This window comes from Micromys minutus (genome assembly GCF_963924665.1).
Source record: "Micromys minutus genome assembly, chromosome: 5".
Taxonomy (NCBI): Eukaryota; Metazoa; Chordata; class Mammalia; order Rodentia; family Muridae; genus Micromys; species Micromys minutus.
This window is the reverse complement of record NC_137974.1, coordinates 86,525,827-86,549,440: the sequence shown is the minus strand read 5'-3', so window position 1 is coordinate 86,549,440 and position 23,614 is coordinate 86,525,827. Positions and strand designations below refer to the sequence as shown.

At 41.8% G+C, this 23,614-nt stretch overlaps 1 protein-coding gene across 1 annotated transcript in view; it reads right to left on the bottom strand.

Moving 5' to 3' along the window:
* The window catches only part of ODAD2 (outer dynein arm docking complex subunit 2), a gene marked incomplete at both ends in the record, with an annotated part of 159,086 nt that overhangs the window by 73,658 nt on the left and 61,814 nt on the right, over positions 1–23,614 (bottom strand). The window contains one exon of the mRNA XM_080917306.1: positions 1,925–2,039. Coding sequence (XP_080773432.1) covers positions 1,925–2,039 — 115 coding nt within the window. The remainder of the gene's footprint in view (positions 1–1,924; positions 2,040–23,614) is intronic.

Below are 23,614 nucleotides of genomic sequence, written 5' to 3'. Positions count from 1 at the left end.
TCAGCCTCCTTCACTGCCACAGACTCCTGTTTACATCCCTCCAAACCCCACATGTCCTCCACGGATTCTGTCTCATCGTAGGCCTTGTCTTGGCACACAAGCCTGACTTAAAGCTCCACGTGGGCCCGGTTCAGCTGACATCTCTCTAACAATCAGCCTGAGTTTCAGGAAGAGGCAAAAAAGCCACAACACAACATCAGAAGCTTTTTGGTGCCTTTCTCTCTATGGAGTCCCAGCAAATGGAGTCAACTACACAGAAAAAGGCAGACCTATGTGTGTCGTTAGCAAGAATTCTTCTTTATTGTGGGTCCTTTCCTGTGCTTGTTTTAGCCAAACATCTTTTCACCTATGTTTGCTTTAGGGAAAGATTCCTTCAGGAGTCTGCCTGAGCCTTTCACACATGTCTACTTCAAACTAACAAACAAACCCAAAGCAAAACAAAGCGAACCGTGCCTTCACATTGTGTTCTCCAGCAAAACCACCATCCAACACACTGACTTCCCAAACACCCCCATGTTTCCACTCCACTAAACCTAATGTTAGTGTGAGTTTTTTGTATCCTTTATTTAACATCTGGAGATAGAATGCTTACGTTTGTGTACATTTTTTACACAATTTTTGTTTTAACAATCTATTTAGACTTAGAGTTCTCCATTAGAACTTTCCAAGGATATTCAGTCTTTACATTTTTAAATGTGTATTTCACACCTTACATTATTTCTGTGTCCTCTCAAGTTTGTCCTGCTGATCTTGGTTCGCACTTTCATACCATAATATTTGGCTATTATTTTAATATTTATGAATAAAGGGCTGGGGTGACAGTTGAGGGAACTGGTAAGAATTATCACACAGGTACACATTGCATTCATGTTTAACCAATAGGCTACGCTCTTGCTGCCTAAGTAATACTTAAAATTTATATTAAATTTTTGTTTGCATTTTGATAGAAATTATATCGGCATCTTCTGCAGCTTGCTTCTTGCTTTAATACATTTTACAAGATGTGGCAACACCGCCACACACATTAGATGCATTTATTTTGTATTCCCGAGTCGCATGATACAATGTTAACTATTATCCCCTTGTCCGTTTTCCTCTAGGTGAACACTTGAGATGTTTTCTGGTTTTTCACTTATTTGTGCTGTGGTAAAATATGGTTCAAGAATCATTTTAGAGCAGCAAAATGAAAACATTTTGTAGCAGTTTTCATAGAAATTGATTCTTTAATAAATTAAAACATCCAGTGGCAACAGTCTTGAAGAGAAATTGCAAAACGTGAAGTAAAAATGAGAGAAGCAGGCTGGGTTTGGAGGCAAATCCCTAAAATCCAGGCTGCTGAGGGGGCTGGGGGGAGAGTGGGATCTGCTGAGGTCACTCTGGCAACTGCACGGGACTCTACCAAAACATATTTTGGAGCATGTATGAGACTCAGATTCCATTCCAGTACCACAAAAAGAAAAGCGACTAAAAGAGATCTTTTTCTGGGGGGGGGGGGGGGGGGGCACCGAAATGGACAAATGAAAACTAAAGTAATAGATTTTTTTCAACAAATACATTTTTGATCCTGCCTTTAATGTTACAAGACCTGTTCAAGGATACCATGCTGCTGCTGTAACCCTGGGAAACCAGCCAAGGTCCCCCATTTCGTCCTCTCTGTAAACAACAGAAAATGTAGTGCAGTCATTTTCTCTTCTGACAGAGAAGAACAAGGCTACTTTGCTGTTAACTCTGTCTAGTTTCATGTGATGTTTCCCAAACAACCAGAAGGATGCATCGCTGGAAATCCTTTACCATAAATGTTTAAGTCATCGTTTTCTGCCGGATCGATCTGACCCAAAGCGAATCCGAACAAACGAGTAACCTTCGCTGACAAGACTCGGACGTTTACAAGTTCTAGAAAAGCCCCGTTTCCAGTCCCATCTACCTTTGCGTTTTCAATGCAGGGACAGAGCGCCCACGCAGCACTGGCCTTCACATCTGGGTGTGGGTTTTTGAGCAGGGACCACAATAAGCGAACTCCATCTAAGCGATCGATTATCCTGTGGAGAAGCCAAGAAACAGCCGTGTGAACTGTAAGCTGTAAACAAATTGGAACATTTCAGCCGCCCCCTTAGTCACACAGTTCCAGTTTGGGCCCAGACATCCCGCTGGGGTCTCTTTTGATCAATACTCCCCGAACAACAGGACTTAGGCTATTGAATGCTCAAGTCCTGTGGTTTCCGTTTCAACCTTCACGACTCAGTACTCTTGCTGAATGATAATTATGATCCGTGTAAACTAAAATTAGCTGTCCACAGACTGTTACCTCTATGTAAAAATACTGGTGTCTTTCACATAATAGCATTTTACTCTCCGAAGCAAATTATTTATGCCTCAGATTTGTGCAGTTATCATTTTACATAGTCTGTGTTTAATTGACTTACCTTATGATACAACATATTTTAAACTCCTTCAGCCTTAGTCTGGCATTAGGAGTTAAAATCATCACAGCACAGTGCATCTTTTGTTGGGCCCAAACAACACATAACTTGTTTTCCATCTGCTCCTTCCCAGCAGGCCTAGCATGACCAACAGTGTCGTAATCACTTAAACATACTGTAATCAAAATATCTTCATGACTAGCTGAGAAACAAATTACAGTCGGAGTCACCTCTGCACCATCTGTCTTGGGTTTGTGTGTCAATCAGCCCAGGGAACACAACCTTGCAAGAAGGGCCACAGAGAGCTGGGGGTGGAGGACAAGGGCCAAACAAGCCTTAATATCCTTCACAAACACGGCTTTGTGCCTGGAGATGCACTAAACTCAAAGCAGATGAGGAAAGATAAGGACCCGTCCCAGTTCCTGTGACATTTAATCTCCAGTTCAGTGGAACACATGTAGTACTTAGCCCCAAATAGACTAAATCCTAGCTTTTAAAATGCCATTCAAACTCTCCCTTTACAGTTGACATTTTAAGAAAATCTACGTTTCTTTATTATTTGAGATGTTTGCCAGGGGAAAATATTATCCAACAATTCCAAGCAGCTCACGGGCAGCTTTGTCCAAGGGGAGGTAACAGCCTGCATCTAGAGAAGCCGCCTTGTTTCTTTTCCTTTTCCTTTCCTTTTTAGAAATGAACGTTTAAAAAGCAACCCCTTTTACTGAGATAATTCAGCAGTAAAGGATGCTTGCTGCTTTTTCAGAGGACACAAGTTTAGTTTCTAGCAGCCAAACTGGGTGGCTCACAATCAGCTGCCTGTCACTCCAGCTCCAGGAGACCCGCTGCTCTCTTCTGGAACATACTCACCCACAGACATGTAAGCATGCATCTATTTCTTTAATTAGCTAAATTAAAAATGAGCAAGGAAGAAAGCAATCCAGGAAATCATTCTATGTCAACCAGGAGCCTCCAAATGTCCACTCATATATGCACACTCAAGATCACATACATCTACACATACACATGCATTTACATGCCTGTGCATGTGCACACACACATGCACACATAATGAATCAGACATCCTTCTCCCCGGGCAAAACTCTACAATTAGCTACAAAAATGTACTCTTCATTGTAAAAGAAGGTCCATTGTCCCTCTTTCACTTAGCCTCAGAAATCCCTCAGCTGCTTAGTTATAAGGAATCGGGGCTGTGACTCATGACTGGCGTCTTAAATGTCTCGGTAGAACAGGAGTACTAGCACGGAGCGAGGAAAATACCAAGACCATGTGCACGTACGGTACCAAGTCAAGGAAAGCAAACCCCACAGGTTAGCCCCATCCCTTGCCCGCTCCATCCTTGGTTGATAATCACTGACTCCATGCCTCAGTCCCTTTGTCCCCTGCTCCTTGTCTCCACTCTCTGCCCTCAGCTCTGTGGCAGCATCCCCATGCCTCGGCTTGATATTCTCAGCCTCTCTCTATTCCCGTGTCTACAATACATGCCTTGGAAGGCATTCCTGAAGCGTCTTCACAGGCTCCCTGTGAACAATGTTTCCCAGAACACCTTGCTTCAGGCTCCATCAAGCCTATCGAGCAATTCACAATCAATCAAAGGATTTCTTCGGGACTAAATCATCTCCAATGGCTTCCTGTTTGCCTGGGTAGTATTAAAACCCTTATTCTGGGAGCAGCAACTTTCAAGAAACTGACTTATTCTTTCCAATTCTCTTATCCAAACAACTGGTCATAAAAGTCCACGACTGTTTACCAAACACGAAGGACTAGGCATCGAAAAACAATAAATACATTCGACTCTCATTACCAGGGATGCCTGGGCTGGTGAGAATAGCCTTCTTTTTTCAAGCCTCTGGCCCGAGCATGTTCACTAATTGATTGATAAATCCTGTTCTGTGTGTGGTTTAAAATGATAGCTACTGAATAATTATAGTGTAGCAGCATAACTCACGTTTAGACTAAGTCCAGAAAACAAGCATCTGAAAGGCACAGTGCAGCTTTCTGGTGCTTACAGACTCCGGGTCCTGCTTCAGAACTCTTAGGGGCATTTGATGACATCATCATCACTAATCCAAAGCATAAAAACGCACTAATGTGGCATGAATGGACCCTCAATGGATGATCTGTGTATAGCTTAAGAGCTGAAACCAGATGGCAGGTTGGAGCTGAGCATTGTGAGGCACCCTATGAATAGCAGCACAGGAAGGTTGAGGCGGGAGCTACCCAAGTCCCCATGTATCATCATCACCATCATCATCATCATCATCATCATCATCATCCTCATCATCATCATCACCATCATCATCATCATCATCATCATCATCATCATCACCATCATCATCATCATCATCATCCTCATCATCATCATCATCATCATCATCATCATCATCATCATCATCACCATCATCACCATCATCATCATCACCATCATCACCATCATCATCATCATCATCATCATCATCATCATCACCATCATCATCATCATCATCATCCTCATCATCATCATCACCATCATCATCATCATCATCACCATCATCATCATCATCATCATCATCATCATCATCCTCATCATTGCAGAATGTCACTTTTTCTGACCTTAGCTAGAAAGATGTGCTCTGGACAGCTCAGAAATTTTCAGTGTTCACCTGTATCCAAACCTCAGAGTATAAAAATGAAAGAATATTGTTTGTATCCCTGCACACACATCATGACCAAGAAGCAAGTTGGGGAGGAAAGGGTTTATCCAGCTTACACTTCCACATTGCTGTTCATCACCAAAGGAAGTCAGGACTGGAACTCAAGCAGGTCAGGAAGCAGGAGCTGATGCAGAGGCCATGGAGGGATGTTACTTACTGGCTTGCTTCCCCTGGCTTGCTCAGCCTGCCTTCTTATAGAACCCAGGTCTACCAGCCCAGGGATGGCTCCACCCACAATGGGCTGGGTCGGGGATGGCTCCACCCACAAGGGGCTGAGCCAGGGATGGCTCCACCCACAATGGGCTGGGCCCTTCCCCCTTGATCACTAGTTGAGAAAATGTCTTACAGCTGGATCTCATGGAGGCATTTCCTTAACTGAGGCTTCTTTCTCTGTGATAACTCCAGCTGTGTCAAGTTGGCACAAAACCAGCCAGTACAGATATTTATAACTTTTAAAGACTTTTTGCTTCAGTTTTAGTTATAGAAGAGAGGTACACATGTGTGTAAGTGTCCCTGGAAACAAGAGGCACAGATCCTCCCCCCATACTCCCCCCCCAGTGCTGGAGTTACAGATGGTTGAGCCAATGTGAGTGCTGGGAACTGATTTTTAGGTCCTCTCTTACAAAGTGAGTTCCAGGACAATCTGGGCTGTTAAGAAAACCCTGTCACGGAAAAGAAAAACAAAAAACAAACAAAACATAATAAAAAATAAAATAAAATAAAAAAAAATAGAAAGAAAGAAGGAAGCAAGCAAGCAAGGAAGGAAAGAAGGAAGGAAGAAAGGATGGCCTCTTTAGGGGTCCAGTCCTTTTCTGGAGCCTCAGCACACTGCTTTTCTGTAGTTCTATGTTCTCTCCTGCTCAGTCACTATTCAACCTCCCTGACAGAGGCACTACGGCACCTACCAGGATTCCATGCATAGGGCTCTGTGACCAGCACTGGAGGATACTGGTTAGTCAGGCCTGAAGCAAGACAGTCTTTACCTGTTTCTTTCTTCAGTAAACCAGAAAACTCCCTCCCAACCCAAGTATGTTCCTTTGTAAACCTCACACTTGCCGAGCACGAGTCTCCATTCTAACTCAAACCAGTAACATTTTTTTAAATTTGAAATTGTCTCTAGATTGAGCACGTATTTACAAAGAATCTCTTTACAAGTTTGTTGCTCCTTTCTGGAGCAATGGTGGTTTCACAGGTGATATTAATTTAAACACTTAACCATTTTCTATGTATTTACACCCTTTCTGAAGCTCTTCAATTTGGCTGTCACCTTGGTCTGAGTTGGTTTCCAGTAGCGGTAACTCTCCTCATCCGTATAGCAGGGATTTTCACCGTCATCACTGACATCACAGACAAAACTGACTTGTGCATTTTCAGAATCTTCTGCTTTGCAATGGAAATCAAACTGTTGCAGAATAATAGCTCTAGGGACATGACTAGGCATTCAATTTCTATCTTTTAAAAAGAATTATTAGCAACACTGAGTTTGGAGTCACACACCTGTAGCTCCAGTACTGGAGATCAAAGCAAGATTGAATGTTCAAGATCATCTTCAGATACACAGTACCTGAGGTCAGCCTGAAGTACAGGAGACCATATTGCCACACCCCCTTCTTCAACAAAACACAAGCAAAACATGCAAATTTTTAAAAAATGCAGCTGCTTTCGTTTCCTGGCCTCCTGTGTTGTATTAACATTACCAGGACTGAAAGATGTCTGGCTAGTTTCCTTGACCACCAAGGCCACAGATATAAACAATTTGTTTTGCATCATGGGTATGGGTAAGACTAATGGTTCTTTCTGGGAAAAAATGTATTTTGAAACATTAATTTTGCATGTTTTATAACAACATCACAATAAGAGATGCTTTATCATCTGGCTTCCAAGGCTAAGCTTACCGTTTAGTTACCTTGGTTACCCTCAGAGCGCTCCACAGTGAAAATGTGAATCTCTCCTTTCCCTGGAAGGGTCACCCTGACAGGTGCTGTCCAAATAGCCCATCTGTGTTTTTCTGTAGCATGGGCATTTTGTAATTCTCTTCTAACTTAGTTATTTTATTGGAAATTGTGAAATAGAGAACTTTCCCAGTTTCTGTCTTCCCAGCTTGAGCAGCTGACATTCTGGAGAATTTCCCCTCATGGACCACAGCTTCCCTAAGTTCCCCCAATGAAAGCTGAGTGCTCCATCTTCTGTTCTATGAGTGCTCCACCCTTCTGTTCTATCAGTGCTCCATCCTTCTGTTCTATCAGTGCTCCACCCTTCTGTTCTATGAGTGCTCCATCCTTCTGTTCTATGAGCTCTTCATCCTTCTGTTCTCAGTGCTCCACCTTCCTGTTCTATGAGTGCTCCACCCTTCTGTTCTATCGGTGCTCCATCCTTCTGTTCTATGAGTGCTCCACCCTTCTGTTCTATGAGTGTTCCACCCTTCTGTTCTATGAGCTCTTCATCCTTCTGTTCTGAGTGCTCCACCCTTCTGTTCTATGAGTGCTCCACCCTTCTGTTCTATCGGTGCTCTACCCTTCTGTTCTATCGGTGCTCCACCCTTCTGTTCTATGAGTGTTCCACCCTTCTGTTCTATCAGTGCTCCACCCTTCTGTTCTATGAGTGCTCCACCCTTCTGTTCTATGAGTGCTCTACCCTTCTGTTCTATGAGTGCTCCACCCTTCTGTTCTGAGTGCTCCACCCTTCTGTTCTATGAGTGCTCCATCCTTCTGTTCTATGAGTGCTCCACCCTTCTGTTCTGAGTGCTCCACCCTTCTGTTCTATGAGTGCTCCACCCTTCTGTTCTGAGTGCTCCACCCTTCTGTTTTAGTGCACTGTGGTAGAGCTGCAGCTGACTTACTCTCTCTCTTCCTAACTCTTCCTTATTTCTTATATTTTATGCTATTGGGTCTATCACTTACTTACTTTGTGATCTTGAGCTTTAGTGTATCTTTAGAATAGCTATTCATGCCTTCAAATAACAAAATAATATTTTGTGGTTTTATATCATATTCTGCTCACAAACTCTTAAATACTCAAATTTTCTTTAAGCAGCTTTTTCCCCTACAGAAAAGAAACCATTGTTTTATCCTAAAATTTAATGAGTAGACATATAGGCAGCTACCAGTGTACACATTACGTACTCACACACATACTTGGCTTATCTATTATCTATGCATATCTCTTCCAGGACTGTGAGGTCCACTTGTACACTAGGACCTCTATACCTACTAAGTATTCCTTGCTTTTGAAGAGCAATTTGTACAATTCAACTCTCTGTCTTCCCCAAATGTGTGTAAAGATTAAATAGAAAATCTAGGCTAATAAAACACTAATCATTATAAATAAAGAAATCATGTGATGGACTTTTAGCATACTGGTCACAGCAAAGGAAATGCTTTGTGAACTTGCAGATCATTAAAGGCATCCCAATGGGGAAAAAGAATGACTTTTCAATGGAGAAAAGTAATGACCAAAAAAAAGAGAAAAAAAGAAGCATGATTCAAGGGCCTGTGGAATGTTATTAAATAAAACGGTGTATGTATAATTAGAGTAGCAAGGAAGGAGGACATGGATATTTGTGATGGTAATAACTGAGATTGTTCTAAACATTGATGGAGAACATTAACTCCCAGGTCCAAAGATCTCATTAAACCCCAACAACAGAATAACCAATAATAGTTGTTTGAGACCCACACCTACGTACACATAATCAAATCGCTGAAATCTAAACACAAAGAGGTCTTGAAGTTAACAAAGAAAATGGGATATGGCTGAGTTAATTCTGACAAAAACGGCAGACATCCAGACGTCGGGCTGTTAAGCATCCTGAATCACCAGAACACTGGAGATTAAGAAGGTTACATGTAAATGCTCTGGCAGACTGGTGCTCAGGGGAAGCCTGCTTCCTGGTTCAAGAGGTTGTACTCTTCCACTGCACAGGAGGTGAAAGAGCCTCATGGGGCTCTTCAAAGAGGCCCTGGTTCCATTCATGAGGACTCCAAACTCATAACCACATCCCAAGGCCCACTATCAGTGCCCTCACACTGGGGATTAGATTTCAACATCTGAATTTTGGAAGGACACAAACATTAAGTCTGAGGGCATTATGGGTAAACAACCATGATGCACATGGAATCTGATCACTCAACAGAACAAGGGCAAGAAGGCATCAGGGTGACATTTATAAAGTATGGGAGAAAATTATCAAGTTAGTCTTCTATACTGAGTGAAAAGATATCCTCCAAAAAATGACAGTATAGACTCCCCTCCCTTGCTCCAGTCCTGCAGCATAGCAAAGGCTCAGTGAGCAGTCAGTCGTCCAGAGCACAGGAAAACATGGCCACAGCCCAGCACAGGGTCAGAACCAACAGTGATGCTGTGAGGATCTCCTGAGTGGGGGAGAAAATAGTCACAAGGTCTCAGATTCTAGACAGTGGGATTAAATGAAACTTTGGAAACAAAGCCAAAGGAGCAATAACTTGAGTAATGAGGAAGACATTGCTGAGAGCCAACTGAGATGCCTGGACACGGGAAGGGAGGGCAGCCTGGTGTGGGGAGTTAGAGTCTGAGCAGGGTGAGGAGACAGGATGAAGTGCCCTGAGTGGGAGACTAGAAAGAGCATCATATCTGGATATCCATCACGGCAGTGATCAGAATGTGAAATGTCTCCCAAAGGCATAGTCCCATGAATCCTCAGAGGTGGAGATTTGGGAAAGCGGCAAGTTCGTAAGGGCTGTGACCCTGCTGATGGGTTCATGTGACAGCAGTATTGGGAGGTAAGGGGGCCTATTTGGAGACATGATATGATAGGGGATGCCTTGTCCACAGGACCCTCTCCTCCCTGGTTTCCTTTCTCTGGCTCTCCCTTTATATTTCCTGGCACTATGACCTAGGCGGCTTTGCTCCACTGTGTCCTGTGCCATGCTGCTGGATTTCACAATAGCTTAAAACTCACTGGAGACAGCGATGGAACCTGGGAGCCAAAGTAAACTTTTCCACTTTTAAATTATTTTTCTCGGGAATCTTGTCACTACTACAAAAACCTGAATAACTTAAGGGTGAGTCAGCGCCCAGAACAGCTGTGAAGGCAGGGACTGTGGAGGCTGCGGAGGTGCAGGGAGCACTGGCAGAGGGAGACGGAGGAGGGCTCACACTGGCCAAGGAGAAGTGCAAACAGAAAATTCAACACACAAAACCATAACCGTGGTTTTTAAGAGGTACAAGGCCTTTCTCAGGAGTTTGTGGAATACAATTTTAACAATAAAAGTATGGAGAACGCCAAACAGTACATTTATCTAGTCTGACTTAGTATCTATTTTTGTTGTTTCAGTTAGTTGGGATTGAACCAACCCTCTGCCCAGGGCCTTGCTTATGCTCGGTGAGTGAGCTGTTGCTCAGCTACATCCTCAACCCTAACCAATTCTTAAACGGTAGTGCAAGTGTATATTTGTAACCAATTCTTAAATGGTAGTGCAAGTGTATATTTATAAAAAATGGCCATCTCCCCGGGTTATAAAGAGAAGAGAAAGAACTGAAATCACAGAAAATGTATTCCCTACACCCTTACAGCTTTAAACAGGAATTGCTAACAAATAGCATATGGAAAATACTGGAATTTCAGAAATTAAGCAACGCTTACATATCAAATGGAAGTATCAGAAACGTCAAAGAGAAATGTGCAGGCCCATGCTTATTACAGCACCATGTGCAGTGGTTAGATGTGAGAACAATGTGAGTATCTGTTGGCTGGTGAATGCTACTCAGCTACAGAAGGGATGAAAGCCTGAAATGTTCCAACAACATAGATGGAGACAGGGAGAATTATATCATGGGAAGTCAGGCAGATGAAGCAAGTTATGACTTGGTCTCACCCATTCGTAGAGAAACACCTAAAGATAGTCTCTTCGTACAAGCAGAGAAGAGAACGGTGATAAGTGGGGGCTGGGGGAGGGGATTCAGAGAAGCCGGGTGATGGGCACCAAACTACAGTTAGGCAAGAATGAGTCCTAAGCATTTACAGTAGTTCAATATGTGTTTTACAGAAAGGAAAGTTTCTCTGTGTTCAAACCTTCCAGCACTAGAAATGATACGCATTCAAGAGTTGGAAATTATTGGCAGGACTTCGGACACTTGTTGGTCTTGCAGAGGACCTGGTTTGGGTTCCTTGTACCCACATGGCAACTCACAAACATCTCTATCTCCAGGTTGAAGGGATCTAACACTTTATTCTGCAATCCACAGGCACCAGGCACACATGTGGTGCATAGACATACATCCAGCCAAAACACTCATATACAATACAGTAAAATAAAATAAATCTCAAAAACTGTTTTAAATAGTTATCCTGAGCTTATCACTGTTGTACCATCAATAATATACCCCAGGAACATTGCAATCATTATATGTCCATATAATGGAAAATAACAGTAAATATTTTGAAGTGGATGAAGATGAAAATGACTATTGAGCACTCAGCCCCAAATCGAGCATCTCTATCAGACAGAAACACACATGCACGTGTTCACGCACAGACACGAGACTTGGGGAACATCACTGAAGAAGGGATGGGCATAATTAAATTATTTTAGAACATCATGAAATTCTATTACCTAGGTATGACACAGCAGTTGCAGTCACGGACACAAGCAGCTCTGGAGACCTGCATAAGATTCAGGCTTCCAGCTTCCTTCGTGAACAGAGGAAGAACCCAAAGCCCACATCTGTCCTGGGGTGTAGGTACCGACTTTAACTGAATTAAGAGGGACTATCATTTTGTTTAAAAAGAAAAGTGTAGCCACTAGTGTTCCATTGGGCTTATATGGAAAGAAGAAAAGATATTGTATATGTGTATGCGTAAAGTATATGTATATGTATATGATGTGTACGTGTATGTGTATATGTATATGTATATGAAATTGTTAAAAACCAAAGGAAAAAAGTTAATTGTATGATGAGCCTTCCGGTTAAGAGAGAGAGGGGCCATTAATGCTGATAAATGAAACAAATGAACATTTGTATTTCTTGATCAGTAGAAGGTTAAGCTTACAGCTATGGAGGGAGGACGTTAACTGCTTATCTCGGTGACATAAACATACTCAGAAAGGCACATCTCCTACGTTAAGAACTGTCAAATGTCACTATGATAAATCACACGTCCTGACTGAAGTACACCATCTGTCTCAATGCCGTGCCGGTGAGACAGGGCGACTGCCTTCACTATTAACCTCTGGCCTGGGCAGCAGGCATCACATCGAGAGGCCCCACCTCGAGAGGCCCCACCAAGCCGCAGCTACGGCTCTAAGGCCACCCCACTTTCAGAGGTTGACCTGCAGCTGTATGAAGCACAAGAGAAAGTTTGAGCAAGTGCCAAGGCTGGGAGGCCAAACGCTGCCAGGCAAACGGGATGTCTGAATACTGTCTACTGCAGATGCAGACGTGGACTATCCAAAGGAGCAGCAGCCACAAGGGAGGTTGCTGCGGTTTCCAGCTCACCTTGAGGGTTTCAACTCTTAGTCCTAGTGTGTTCCGGTTTCAGAAATTAAGTTTCCTTACACTTTCACAGATTAATCGTGATTCACAACAATAGGTATTAAAACTATACAACCTTATTAAAGAATTAGATAAAAGGATGGGAAGGTTTCACTAGACATCCAAACCCTAACCCAAAGCATCTCCAAGAGTTGGGAGAAACGTACCACTTACTACAAAGCTACAGTGATCAAAACTGCATGTGCCTGGTACAAAAGAAGGAGAAACAAGTCAGTGGGGAAGGAGGGACATAGTTCCTCTACTTGTTTACGCATCAGCCTTCGTAACGTCTAAAACCTAACAGAAATATCATGAGAAAAATATAACCATGAGCCAATATACCTAAGTTACAAATACATAAAACACCGGCAAATTGAATACAAGAAAACCGGGGCAAAACTGCATGGGGCCTTTTCATTTAACCAGGTACACGACTGCTAAGGCTTCAACACCGATGGAAATCAACTTCAACAAATGATACTGGGACAACTGGATGTTGTATGAAAAGTTAACCTTTTCGATTTCAAATAAAAAAAAAATAGCTAACTTCTAAATGATCATGTCCACTAGTCATAAAATTAAAAAATGATAAGTTCAAATGTATCAAATTACAAATTCCTACTTAAAGAGTGTTCAATGACACGTGTGTGTAGTAATGTATTTGGATCCTGAACATATAAAGGACTTGTTCAAAAGCATTTACATGTGGGTAACAAGAAAGTTACCTGATCTCATCATTGGAAGATAGAAATGAACTTTACACATAGCATAACATTTCATTCCATTAGACTAATTTAAAACAAAACTGACAACACTAACTTCTTGACACACTGCAGGGACTGTTAAATTCTACAAACACTTTCTAACAATTAAATGTCTGTTCCACAACAGAACACCACACTGTAAATGTGCAGAATGAGACAGAAATCAGACAGGGTTTGTTAGGTCCAGCGTAACAACTGATTTGGGAGGGTCAGCAGTAAACTTTTGGGGGGTAAAGAACATGTTTTATATCTACCGTTGGCTGGGGGCTATGTGAGTGTACACAGCTGTTAAAGTTCATCAACCTAAATAACTAACCATAAAACAACCCACCACTTTGGAACAGCAACAACAAAACCATCATGAATGATATGCTTTCTCTTATGCATCTGTGGCCTGGAAACAGTCAGTCTGGAGAGATACTTTCTTAAAGATGGCAAGACTCGAATAACCACAGATGGGGGTCTAGCTTGTCCCTAGGGCAGGCTACGTATGACAGAGTCAGTGGAAGATAAGGACCATGTCCTAAACCTTTTCTTTCCTTCCCAACAGTTTACTAACATGTTGGCTTGTGTGGTGCGCCTTCCTTTGTGCACAACCTGCCTCACAGGTTAGAACATACTGGATTTTTTCACTTTGTACATGTCTTCTTTAATGAGGAAGAATAGTGAACCATCTACTTACACAACTACTGACCTACACGCGTATCACGACTGAGTGTGTTTAACATGGAGAAATCACACCTGCTCAGTCCTCCAGTTGAAAATGCCTAGCATTTGTTTGAAAAGAGAATGGGAGGAGCTAGAGAGATGGCTCTGCCATTAAGGGGCTTGCTTGTACTTCCAGAGGACCCAAATTCAGTTCCTAGTACCTACATCTGCTGGTTCACAACTGCCTGTGGCTCACTCCCTCCAGTGGAATCTGAAGGCATCTTTCAAGCACACACACACACACACACACACACACACACACACACACACACACGTACTGGAGAGATTTTTCAGTGGTTAAGAGCGCTGGCTGAATGCAAATCAAAACAACCCTGAGATTCCACCTCACACCAGTCAGATTGGCCAAGATCCAAAACTCAGATGACAGCAGATGCTGGCGAAGTTGCGGAGAAAGAGGAACCCTTCTCCACTGTTGGTGGGGTTGCAAACTAATACAACCACTCTGGAAATCAGTCTGGTGATACCTCAGAAAATTGGACATAATACTACCTGAAGACCCAGCTATTCCACTTCTGGGCATATACCCCAGAGACACCTTAGTACACAACAAAGATATATGTACCACAATGTTCATAGCAGCTCTATTTATAATAGCCAGAAGCTGGAAAGAACCCAGATGTCCTTCAGAAGATGAATGGATACAAAAATTGTGGTACATTTACACAATGGAATACTACTCAGCCACCAGAAACAATGACTTGACCAAATTCTTAAGAAAATGGATGCATCTAGAGAATATCATCCTGAGTGAGATAACACAGTCACAAAAGAACAGACATAATATGCAGTCACTGATAATGGGATGCTAACCCCAGAGGCTCGCACTGCCCCAGAAACAACTCACAGACTGTATGAAGTCCAAGAAATAAAGAAAACAAAACAAAACAAAACAAAAAAATCTTTATACAACAAGAAAACTTTGACTATTTCCATGTTACATTTTGTTTTACATGTACTCTATGCTCATTGTAACTATTAAGTTTTCAATGCATACTATCAAACCTTTAAAAATATCAAGTACTGACTAAAAAATATATTCATACAGTTTTATGTAAAAATTATCTTAAAATCTGAAAAAAAGTACTGACAAAAATGTATTGTATAATTTTACGCAAAAAAATGCTTAAAATCTGTACATTTATCTTTGTTTTGTAAAATAAAGTTGTTAAAATAAATAAATAAATAAATAAAAATTAAAAAAAGAAAGAGCACTGGCTGAGTACCTGGGTGAAGTTCCCAGCACCCAAGAGGCAGTTTACAACGGTCCATAGCCACATTATACGGAATCTGATTCCTTTTTTATTCTCTCTGGGCACCAGGCTCACAAGGGGTACACAGACATGAACACAGGCAGATAAAGTAAAACACAACAAAAGAGGAAGAGTCAGCGATTCACCGAATGAGTTACATTGTTCCCTTCAGGTTTATTCTACATGCTTTTAAAAACATGCAAATCAGAATGATGAAAACTCACAAGAAAGGAAAATTGTCACGAACAAGCCATATACGGTATGTTTGGTATAAACCTTAAAAGTTCACATACACTGGTCTTTAAAGCAACGAGGGTATCTGGGAAGCCACAGAGGGGTTAAACCTCTGCTGGATACATGTGATCATAGTTAGACAATTTTTCTTTCTTTAAAAAGAACAAATAAACCCAATGTAAAAAAAAAGTCCCTTAAAGCCATACAAATGTGGCATGATTATACTTTACCCACAGAACACAGGAAACCTAGAGTTCTTCGTCCCATTGTGGCTTTAATTCTAACCTCATGAGGGCTGCGTGAAAAAGTTTTCACTACCTGATCACATGACACTGTGTCCTGTGAGAGGCAGCGCTACAGACGTCCATTTTTCTATATGTGGGATGAATTGTGGGAAATTTGTTTGCCAGTTAAGTAAATGTTGGGCAGAGTTTCTTAGAATTCTGAGTATGACAGACTTCACCCTGGAACCTTCTAAAGAAATTGACATTTAACTCTTCACAGCACATGCGTGTGTGTGTGTGTGTGTCTGTGTGTCTGTGTGTGTGTGTGTGTGTGTGTGTGTGTGTGTGAGGGATAGCCTTTAAATGTTGAGGTTATTTTGATACAACAGGAAATTCAAGATATCCAGTTTTCAGCACACGTCAGCTCATGCCAAGCTTTCTGTATAAAGCACTAGGGACTGAAAACCATGAAGACTGTGTGAGTTCATAATCTCTTTTTTTTTTCTTTTTTTTTTTTTTTTTTTGTAGAAAAGGAGAAAGGAGAAAGAAAAAGAAAGAAAGCTCTTGTTGATGTTGATTTCTGGGGGCCTCGGACAAGGTGTGCATTTGAAAGTTGGTTCTGTATTAGAAGGAAAATCCTTGTAATACAGAAAATCCTCCATCGTGCCTTTTCCACATGAACTGTATTTCAGGCCAGTCAGCGTTCACACTACAGCTGTCAGATCAGACACTCACAGGGCAAAAATATGAGGCTCACAGAACAGTATGCATGAATACACTGTATGCAAAAATTACCGTCTATTTACTAAAAGACCTCCTAGGCCCTAGACAAAGAAACAAAATCATTTACAAAGAAAAAGATGAGTATCAGACTAATATTTTTATTATATTTAATCATACATAAATAATGGAAACGCCTGCTTCTTTGGATTTTTGATAACTTTATACATGAACGTTGTATCTGTCTCACTCCATCCCCTTCTTTCCTCCAAACTACTCCAGGTCTCTCCTCTCAAATTCATAATGTCTTCTTTGATCATCATTATTACTTATTATGCACATAGATATACAACTTAACAAGTCGTTTTTAGCATTGTTCATGTGTACAGGTGTCCAAGGTTGACCACTTGGGATTAGGTGTCCTGTGGAAGCTCATCTCTAGAGGATTCTCCCTCTCTTAGCAGCCACTGGCCTCCTGTAGCTTTTCTTCTAGGAGTAGGGCCAAGTCCATGTTGGCATGTTGCCTGGCACTGTCACTATGCTAGCCTCGTTCAGTCAGCCATACAGCTGAGATGCCACGGATTCACTTTCCACGCCATGCCTAGAGGTCACAATCCAGCAACAAGTGTCATGGATCTCTAGCCGGGAAACGGAGACAGTATAACTCAGTTTAGTGAGAGTGGCAGTCAAAGACATTCCAGCCAACCAGGCTGCCATCCAAGCATCCACTTAAAGCCAGTTCTAACTGGTAACAACGTCTGTACCCTCAGTCTCTAGGAACTGTCTTTGATGACTCTCCTATATGGCCAAGTAATTAAAATATAACCAGGATTTCAGTAGGAACCCAGTGGTCAGTATGGGTTGTATATATTACATATCCATATATAATATATACACACACGTGTGTGTGTGTGTGTGTGTGTGTGTGTGTGTGTGTGTGTATGTGTGTGTGTGTGATATAGTAGGGTACAGGAAGAATAATGTCAGAAGAGTAACATTAAGCATCCTGTGACTAAATCATGGAAGAAGGAAAGAAAAGCAAACCTAGTGATTATTGTATAGACGAGACTGTGGATTAAAAGATACCACTAGGGGCAGGGATGATGGCTCAGTTGCTAAGGTGGTTACTGCACAAACATAGGACCTAAATTTAGATCCACCTGGATTATGTAAAAAGCAGACATGTTGGTACAAATCTGTAATCCTGTACTTAGGGAGCAAAGACAGATTAATTTCATGGGCTTTGTAGCCAGGCAGTCTAGCAAAACCAGTGAGCTCAAAGTCCAGTAAGAGACTTTCTATCAAAAACATGAAAGATAGAAAGCAAATATGGCAACTAAAGCAGAATAAAGGCATCATATATATATATATATATATATATATATATATATATATATATATATACATACATACATACATATATATGATAAATCACTAGTACAAAACATAAATCATTCTAGCTAACAACAAAAGAGAAAACACTGTAAACCTGGTAAAGAATCAAAGAAAACTATACAGAATACAACTAACTTAAAAGTCTGACACTTATTGAACCCAAGCATTTTAGTCATGCTAATAAACATTTGTGAATTGCTTAATTCACTTACTGAGCTAAATGTTTGTTTAAATCAGCTCACCAAACAATACCCATATACATACTGTATGCTTAAGACCAATAAAATCTATCAATAAAAAGGCTAGTCTAAGATGTAACAGGTAGACATTTAGGAAAACAGTGGTGTCTTAGTCAGGGTTTCTATTCCTGCAGAAACATCATGGCCAAGAAGCAAGTTGGGGAAGAAAGGGTTTATTCAGCTTACACTTCCCACATTGCTGTTCATCACCAAAGGAAGTCAGGAAGCAGGAGCTGATGCAGAGGCCATGGAGGGATACTACTTACTGACTTGCTTCCCCTGGCTTGTTCAGCCTTCTTTCTTATAGAACCCAAGACCAACCAGCCCAGGAGCCCTCTCCCCCTTGATCACTAGTTGAGAAAATGCCTCACAGCTAGACCTCATGGAGGCATTTCATCAACTGAGGCTCCTTTCTCTGTGATGACTCCAGCTTGTGTCAAGTTGACACAGAACCAGCCAGTACAGGTGGGAACACCTTGACACTATGCAAAGTAGGAAACAATGCCAGATGGTTTAAATATGAGCCAAGAACAGTAACTTGAATATTAAAAGCCACAACCTACCACAATTAGAATTTATGCACAAAATAATATAGCTTCTGCCTTAAGCAGCCAAAGCAAAAAGTTATGTAAGAAGATATAGAGAGGCCCACACAGCCAACAGAGTTTAAATAGGTTAAAACTATTTTCAGTTTCAGTTTTAGAGATTAAATGCACAAAAAAAAAAAAAAAAAAAAAAAAAAAAAAAAAAAAAAAAAAAAAATGAGCAAGAGGACCTAAGCTACAGTAGCTTTGAAGAAAATACTTAAAAACTCTATACATTATAATGGTAGTTACATCTCTATACCAATGCCAGGATTACAAAAGTTCATCTTTTATTAGGTCATAAAGAAACCATCAAAGGCTGGAGACATGGCTCAGTTGGTGTGGTGGCTTGAATGAGAATGGTTGCCGTAGCCCGTGTTTGAATATTTGATCTCCATCTTGTGGAATTGTCTAGAAAGGGTTAGGATGTATGGCCTTGTTGGAGGAGGTGTGCCACTGAGGAACAGGCTTTGGGGCTTCAACAGACTGGAAAACTATCTCTCTTTGCCTCTTGGCCTGTGGATCAGGGTGTAAGCTCTCAGCTACTGCACTAATGTGGGCCATGCCTCCTTGCCTGCTGCCATGCTGCCTACCATGGTGGTCATGGACTCTAACCCTCTGGAACCATGAGCTCTAATAAATGAATTATTTTATAAGTAGTTTTAGCCATGATACCCGAGGTGGTTTGAATATGCTTGGCTCAGGAAATGAAGCTATTAGTAGGTGTGGCCTTGTTGGAGTGGGTGTAGCCTTACTGAAGGCATTGTATCACTGTAGGGGTGGGCAATGAGACCCTCCTCCTAACTGCATGAGAGCCAGTCTTCTAACAGCCTTCAGATGAACATGTAGAACTCTCACTCCTCCTGTAACATGCTTGCCTGAACATTGTAATGCTCCCACCTTGATGATAATAGACTAAACCTCCAAACTTGTAAGTCAGCCCCAGTTGTCCTTATAAGAGTTGCCTTGGTCATGGTGTCTGTTCAAATCAGTAAAACTCTAACTAAGACAGTATCCAAGTAACTATGGCAGTCTTAAAGGTGTTTCTCTTGTAAAAAGGAAGACCCGAGTTTGACCCCTAGAATTCATGTCAAAAGAAAAAAAAAGTTGGGTGTATGGTGGTGTGTGCTTATAATTACAATGCTGAAAGACTATGAGTCCAAATGAGTCCATAGTCTGAGCAGCTACGGCTACTCTGTATGTTGATTTCCAGGTCAACGAGAGACCCTGTCTGAGAAAACGACTCCTAAGGACTGAGAGCTGCTAAGGTTGTCTCTTGGCTTTCACATGCATGCTGCTGTATGCTCACACTGAGACTTACACATACAAATGCTCATGTACACCATATGTACAACAAGAAGAATAAAAAGTAACGAATAAATAACAATAACAGAAAAGTCAGCATAAACAGATTTATCATTCATAGACCTAACACCTATTGTACTACTTTACACATCCTAAGGAAACATCTAATCAAGCTGAGACAATGTATGTGGTTATTGTCACAACAGCTTCCTGTAGTATTTTTTTAACTCAATGGTTTACCTGCTCCTGATTTAACTTTGGTATGTGGTATCTGTCTAGAAAACCATCCATTTCATCTAGCTTTTCTAGTCTTGAGTATAGGCTTTTGGAGCAGGATCTGATGAGTTTTTTTTTTTTTAATTTCCCCTGTTTCTGTTGCTACATCTCCCTTTTCATTTCTGATTATGCTAATTTAGATACTGCCTCTAGGGCCCTTGGTTAGTTGGGCTAGGGGTTTATCTATCTTGTTGATTCTCTCAAAGAACCAGCTTTTGGTTTTGTTGATTCTTTGTACTGTTCTCTCGTCTCTGAAAGAACTGAAGGGATAGAAATGACAAGGAGCCTGAGGAAAAGAAGGTTCAGCAAGCCATAGGCCCAAAGTGGGATACAGCCCAAGGGGAGGCCCCAAGGCCTGATACTATTACTGAGGCTTTAGAGCACTCACAAAAAGGGACCTGTCATGACTGCCCACTGAAAGACCCAACAAGCAACTTGAAAGAGTCAGATATAGATACTTGCACCCAACCAGTGAACAGAAGCTGCTAACCCTTGTGGTTAAATTAGGAAAAAAGCTGAAGAAGCTGAGGAGAAGGGCCACACCTTGGGAGGACCAGTAGTCTCAGTTAACCTGGACCCGAGAGATCTCTCAGACACTGGACCACCAACCAGGCAGCATACACCAGCTGATATTAGGCCCCAACACATATACAGCAGAGGACTGCCGGGTCTGGACTCAGTCAGAGAAGATGCACCTAACCTTCAAGAGACTTGAGGCCCATGGAATTCAGAGGTATATTGGGGTGGGGACATCCTTGTGAAGATGGGACTGGTGGGGAGTTATGGAATGTGCAACAGTCTGAGGGGAGACCAGGAAGGGAAAGACACATGCTCCACTATATTCATAGCAGCCTTATTTATAATAGACAGAAGGTAGGAAAAAAAAAAAACAAATGTCATTCAACAGAGGAGTGGATACAGAAAATGTGGTATAGATGAGATACATCTACACAATGGAGTACTACTCAGCAATTAAAAATAACGACTATATGAAATTCTTAGGCAAATAGATGGAACTAGAAAATATCATCCTGAGTGAGGTAACCCAGTCACAAAAGAACACACACAGTATGTACTCATTAATAAGTAGATATTAGCCCTAAATCTTAGAATACCCAAGATTCTAGGATCATATGAAGCTTAAGAAGAAGAAAGACCAAAATGTGGATGCTTCAGTCCTTCTTAGAAGTGAGAACAAAATACTCTCAAAGGAAATACAGGGACAAAGAGTGGAACAGGGACTAAAGCAAAGGTCATCCAGAGACGACTCTACCTGGGTATCCATCTCATAAGCAGCTGCCAAATCCAAGCACTATTGCTCACCAGTGCTTGCTGACAGGATGCTGATATGGATGTCTCTTTATCTGGCTCTACAAAAGCCATACTGTTACAGTTGAGGATGCTCACAGCTAACCACTGTTCTGAGCACAGGACCCCAGTGAAGGAGCTAGAGAAAGGACTGAAGGAGATAAAGGGGTTTGCAACCCATAGGAAGAACAACAATATTAACCAAACAAACCCTCAGAGCTCCCAGGAACTAAAACACCAACCAATGAGTTTGCATGGAGGGACCCATGGCTCCAGCCGCACGTGTAGCAGAGGATAGCATTGTCTGGCATCAAGAGGAGGTCCTTGGTCCTGTGAAGGCTCGTTTCCCCAGTGTAAGAGGATGCCAGGCATTAAGGCGGGAGTGGGAGCATCTGCATAGAAGCAGGGGGAGGGATAAGGGATAACATTTGACATGTAAATACATAAACTATCCAATAAAATTATTTGAAAGATTAAATAATAGAGTCAGTGAAATTTTACAAAACCAGATTTCCATGAAAAAGTCACATGATTCAGTACGTAGACTGCTATTTGTAAGATGACATCCCTCTTCTTACTGCGAGCTATTCGTGCCCTACAGTGGAGCTAGTGAGGCTGCACCGAGAGTCTACGTGTTTAGACAGTTATGTGACTGGAGTTAAAGCCACAACCATGAATCACTGACACCTGAAGCTGCTGTTCATCCAAACGAGTTCCCACCCATGAATGATGTGCAGTCGGCACAGAAAAGACCTGTTTACCGTTTCCTCACATTCAACTTATAGCGTAAAGAAGTAATAAATCAAAAAAATTCTAGCAATAATAGCCATGTCTGGAATATGATGCAAAGAGTAATATTGTCTGATTTTCACCAAACTTAAAGTACTGTCTTCTAAAATTGTCCCGAGTGTATTTTAAAGAATACATGTGGGAAAACAAGAGCATGCACAGAGGTTGTGCAAGACAAGCAACTCAGAGACTTCTGATTGATTTCTTTCCACATTCTTCCTATTTCTCCTTCCTTCCTTCCTTTTGTTCTCTTTCCGTCTTTTGTTTATCTTGTTTTCAATAACTAATTCCTTTTATTCACTTTACATCCCGATCAAAGCCCCACTCCCTCCCCCCCCCCCAGTCTGGCCCTTACGAATCTCTCCTCCCTTTGCCTCCTCCCCGTCTCTCTCTCAATACCTCATCCAGTTTCCCTCACAACTCCTGGTTTATCCTTTGTCACCTTTTCTACTATCACTGTCCTTAGGAACTAGGCTCACGTCACTGTTCTATTTCTTGCTGTCCGTTACCTGCCAGCCACAATTCCGTTCCTAAGGCCTGGTCACTGCTATGCCCAGCTCTTTCTTCATCCTAAGCTGCCCTGGCCACCTGGACCCACAGGAACGGAATGTCTGCACAACAGCCTCTGAATTCACCACCATTTGTAAGGTGGTGACCCTGCTGAGTGGCTACCCTCAGCATGGGTGTAGTTTATGTTTCCAATGTATAATTAACACACTGTCTCCTCTTGTGAAGTCCTGACCCCCTTCTTAGTCCCCTAGCTGTATTTCCAGCATCGGGAGTGGAACCATCTGATTGCTGTGTTTAACCCCCACCCCCTTCATTACGGCTCATATTCAGTCATCTTCTGTTTCTTAACTCTTGAACCTGTCAGTTTTCCTGTTCCTCATTGTACCATATTTCACAGACTTAGGATCAACTGCCTATTTCTTACTTGAGTGATCTGCTAAAATACCTTGTCTCTGTTAGGCTTAGAAACATTCAGTGGCTGCCAACAGGCTTTAAAACAAAATCCGAACGTAACACGACATGCAAAGGCCCGATTGCCCATTTCCATGTCATTGCTGCAGAACACAAATGACAGAATCAGCAGCAAAGCCACCGAGGCGTCCAAACAGGAAGCTGCTGAGTGATTCCTGCAGACAATGCAATTTACT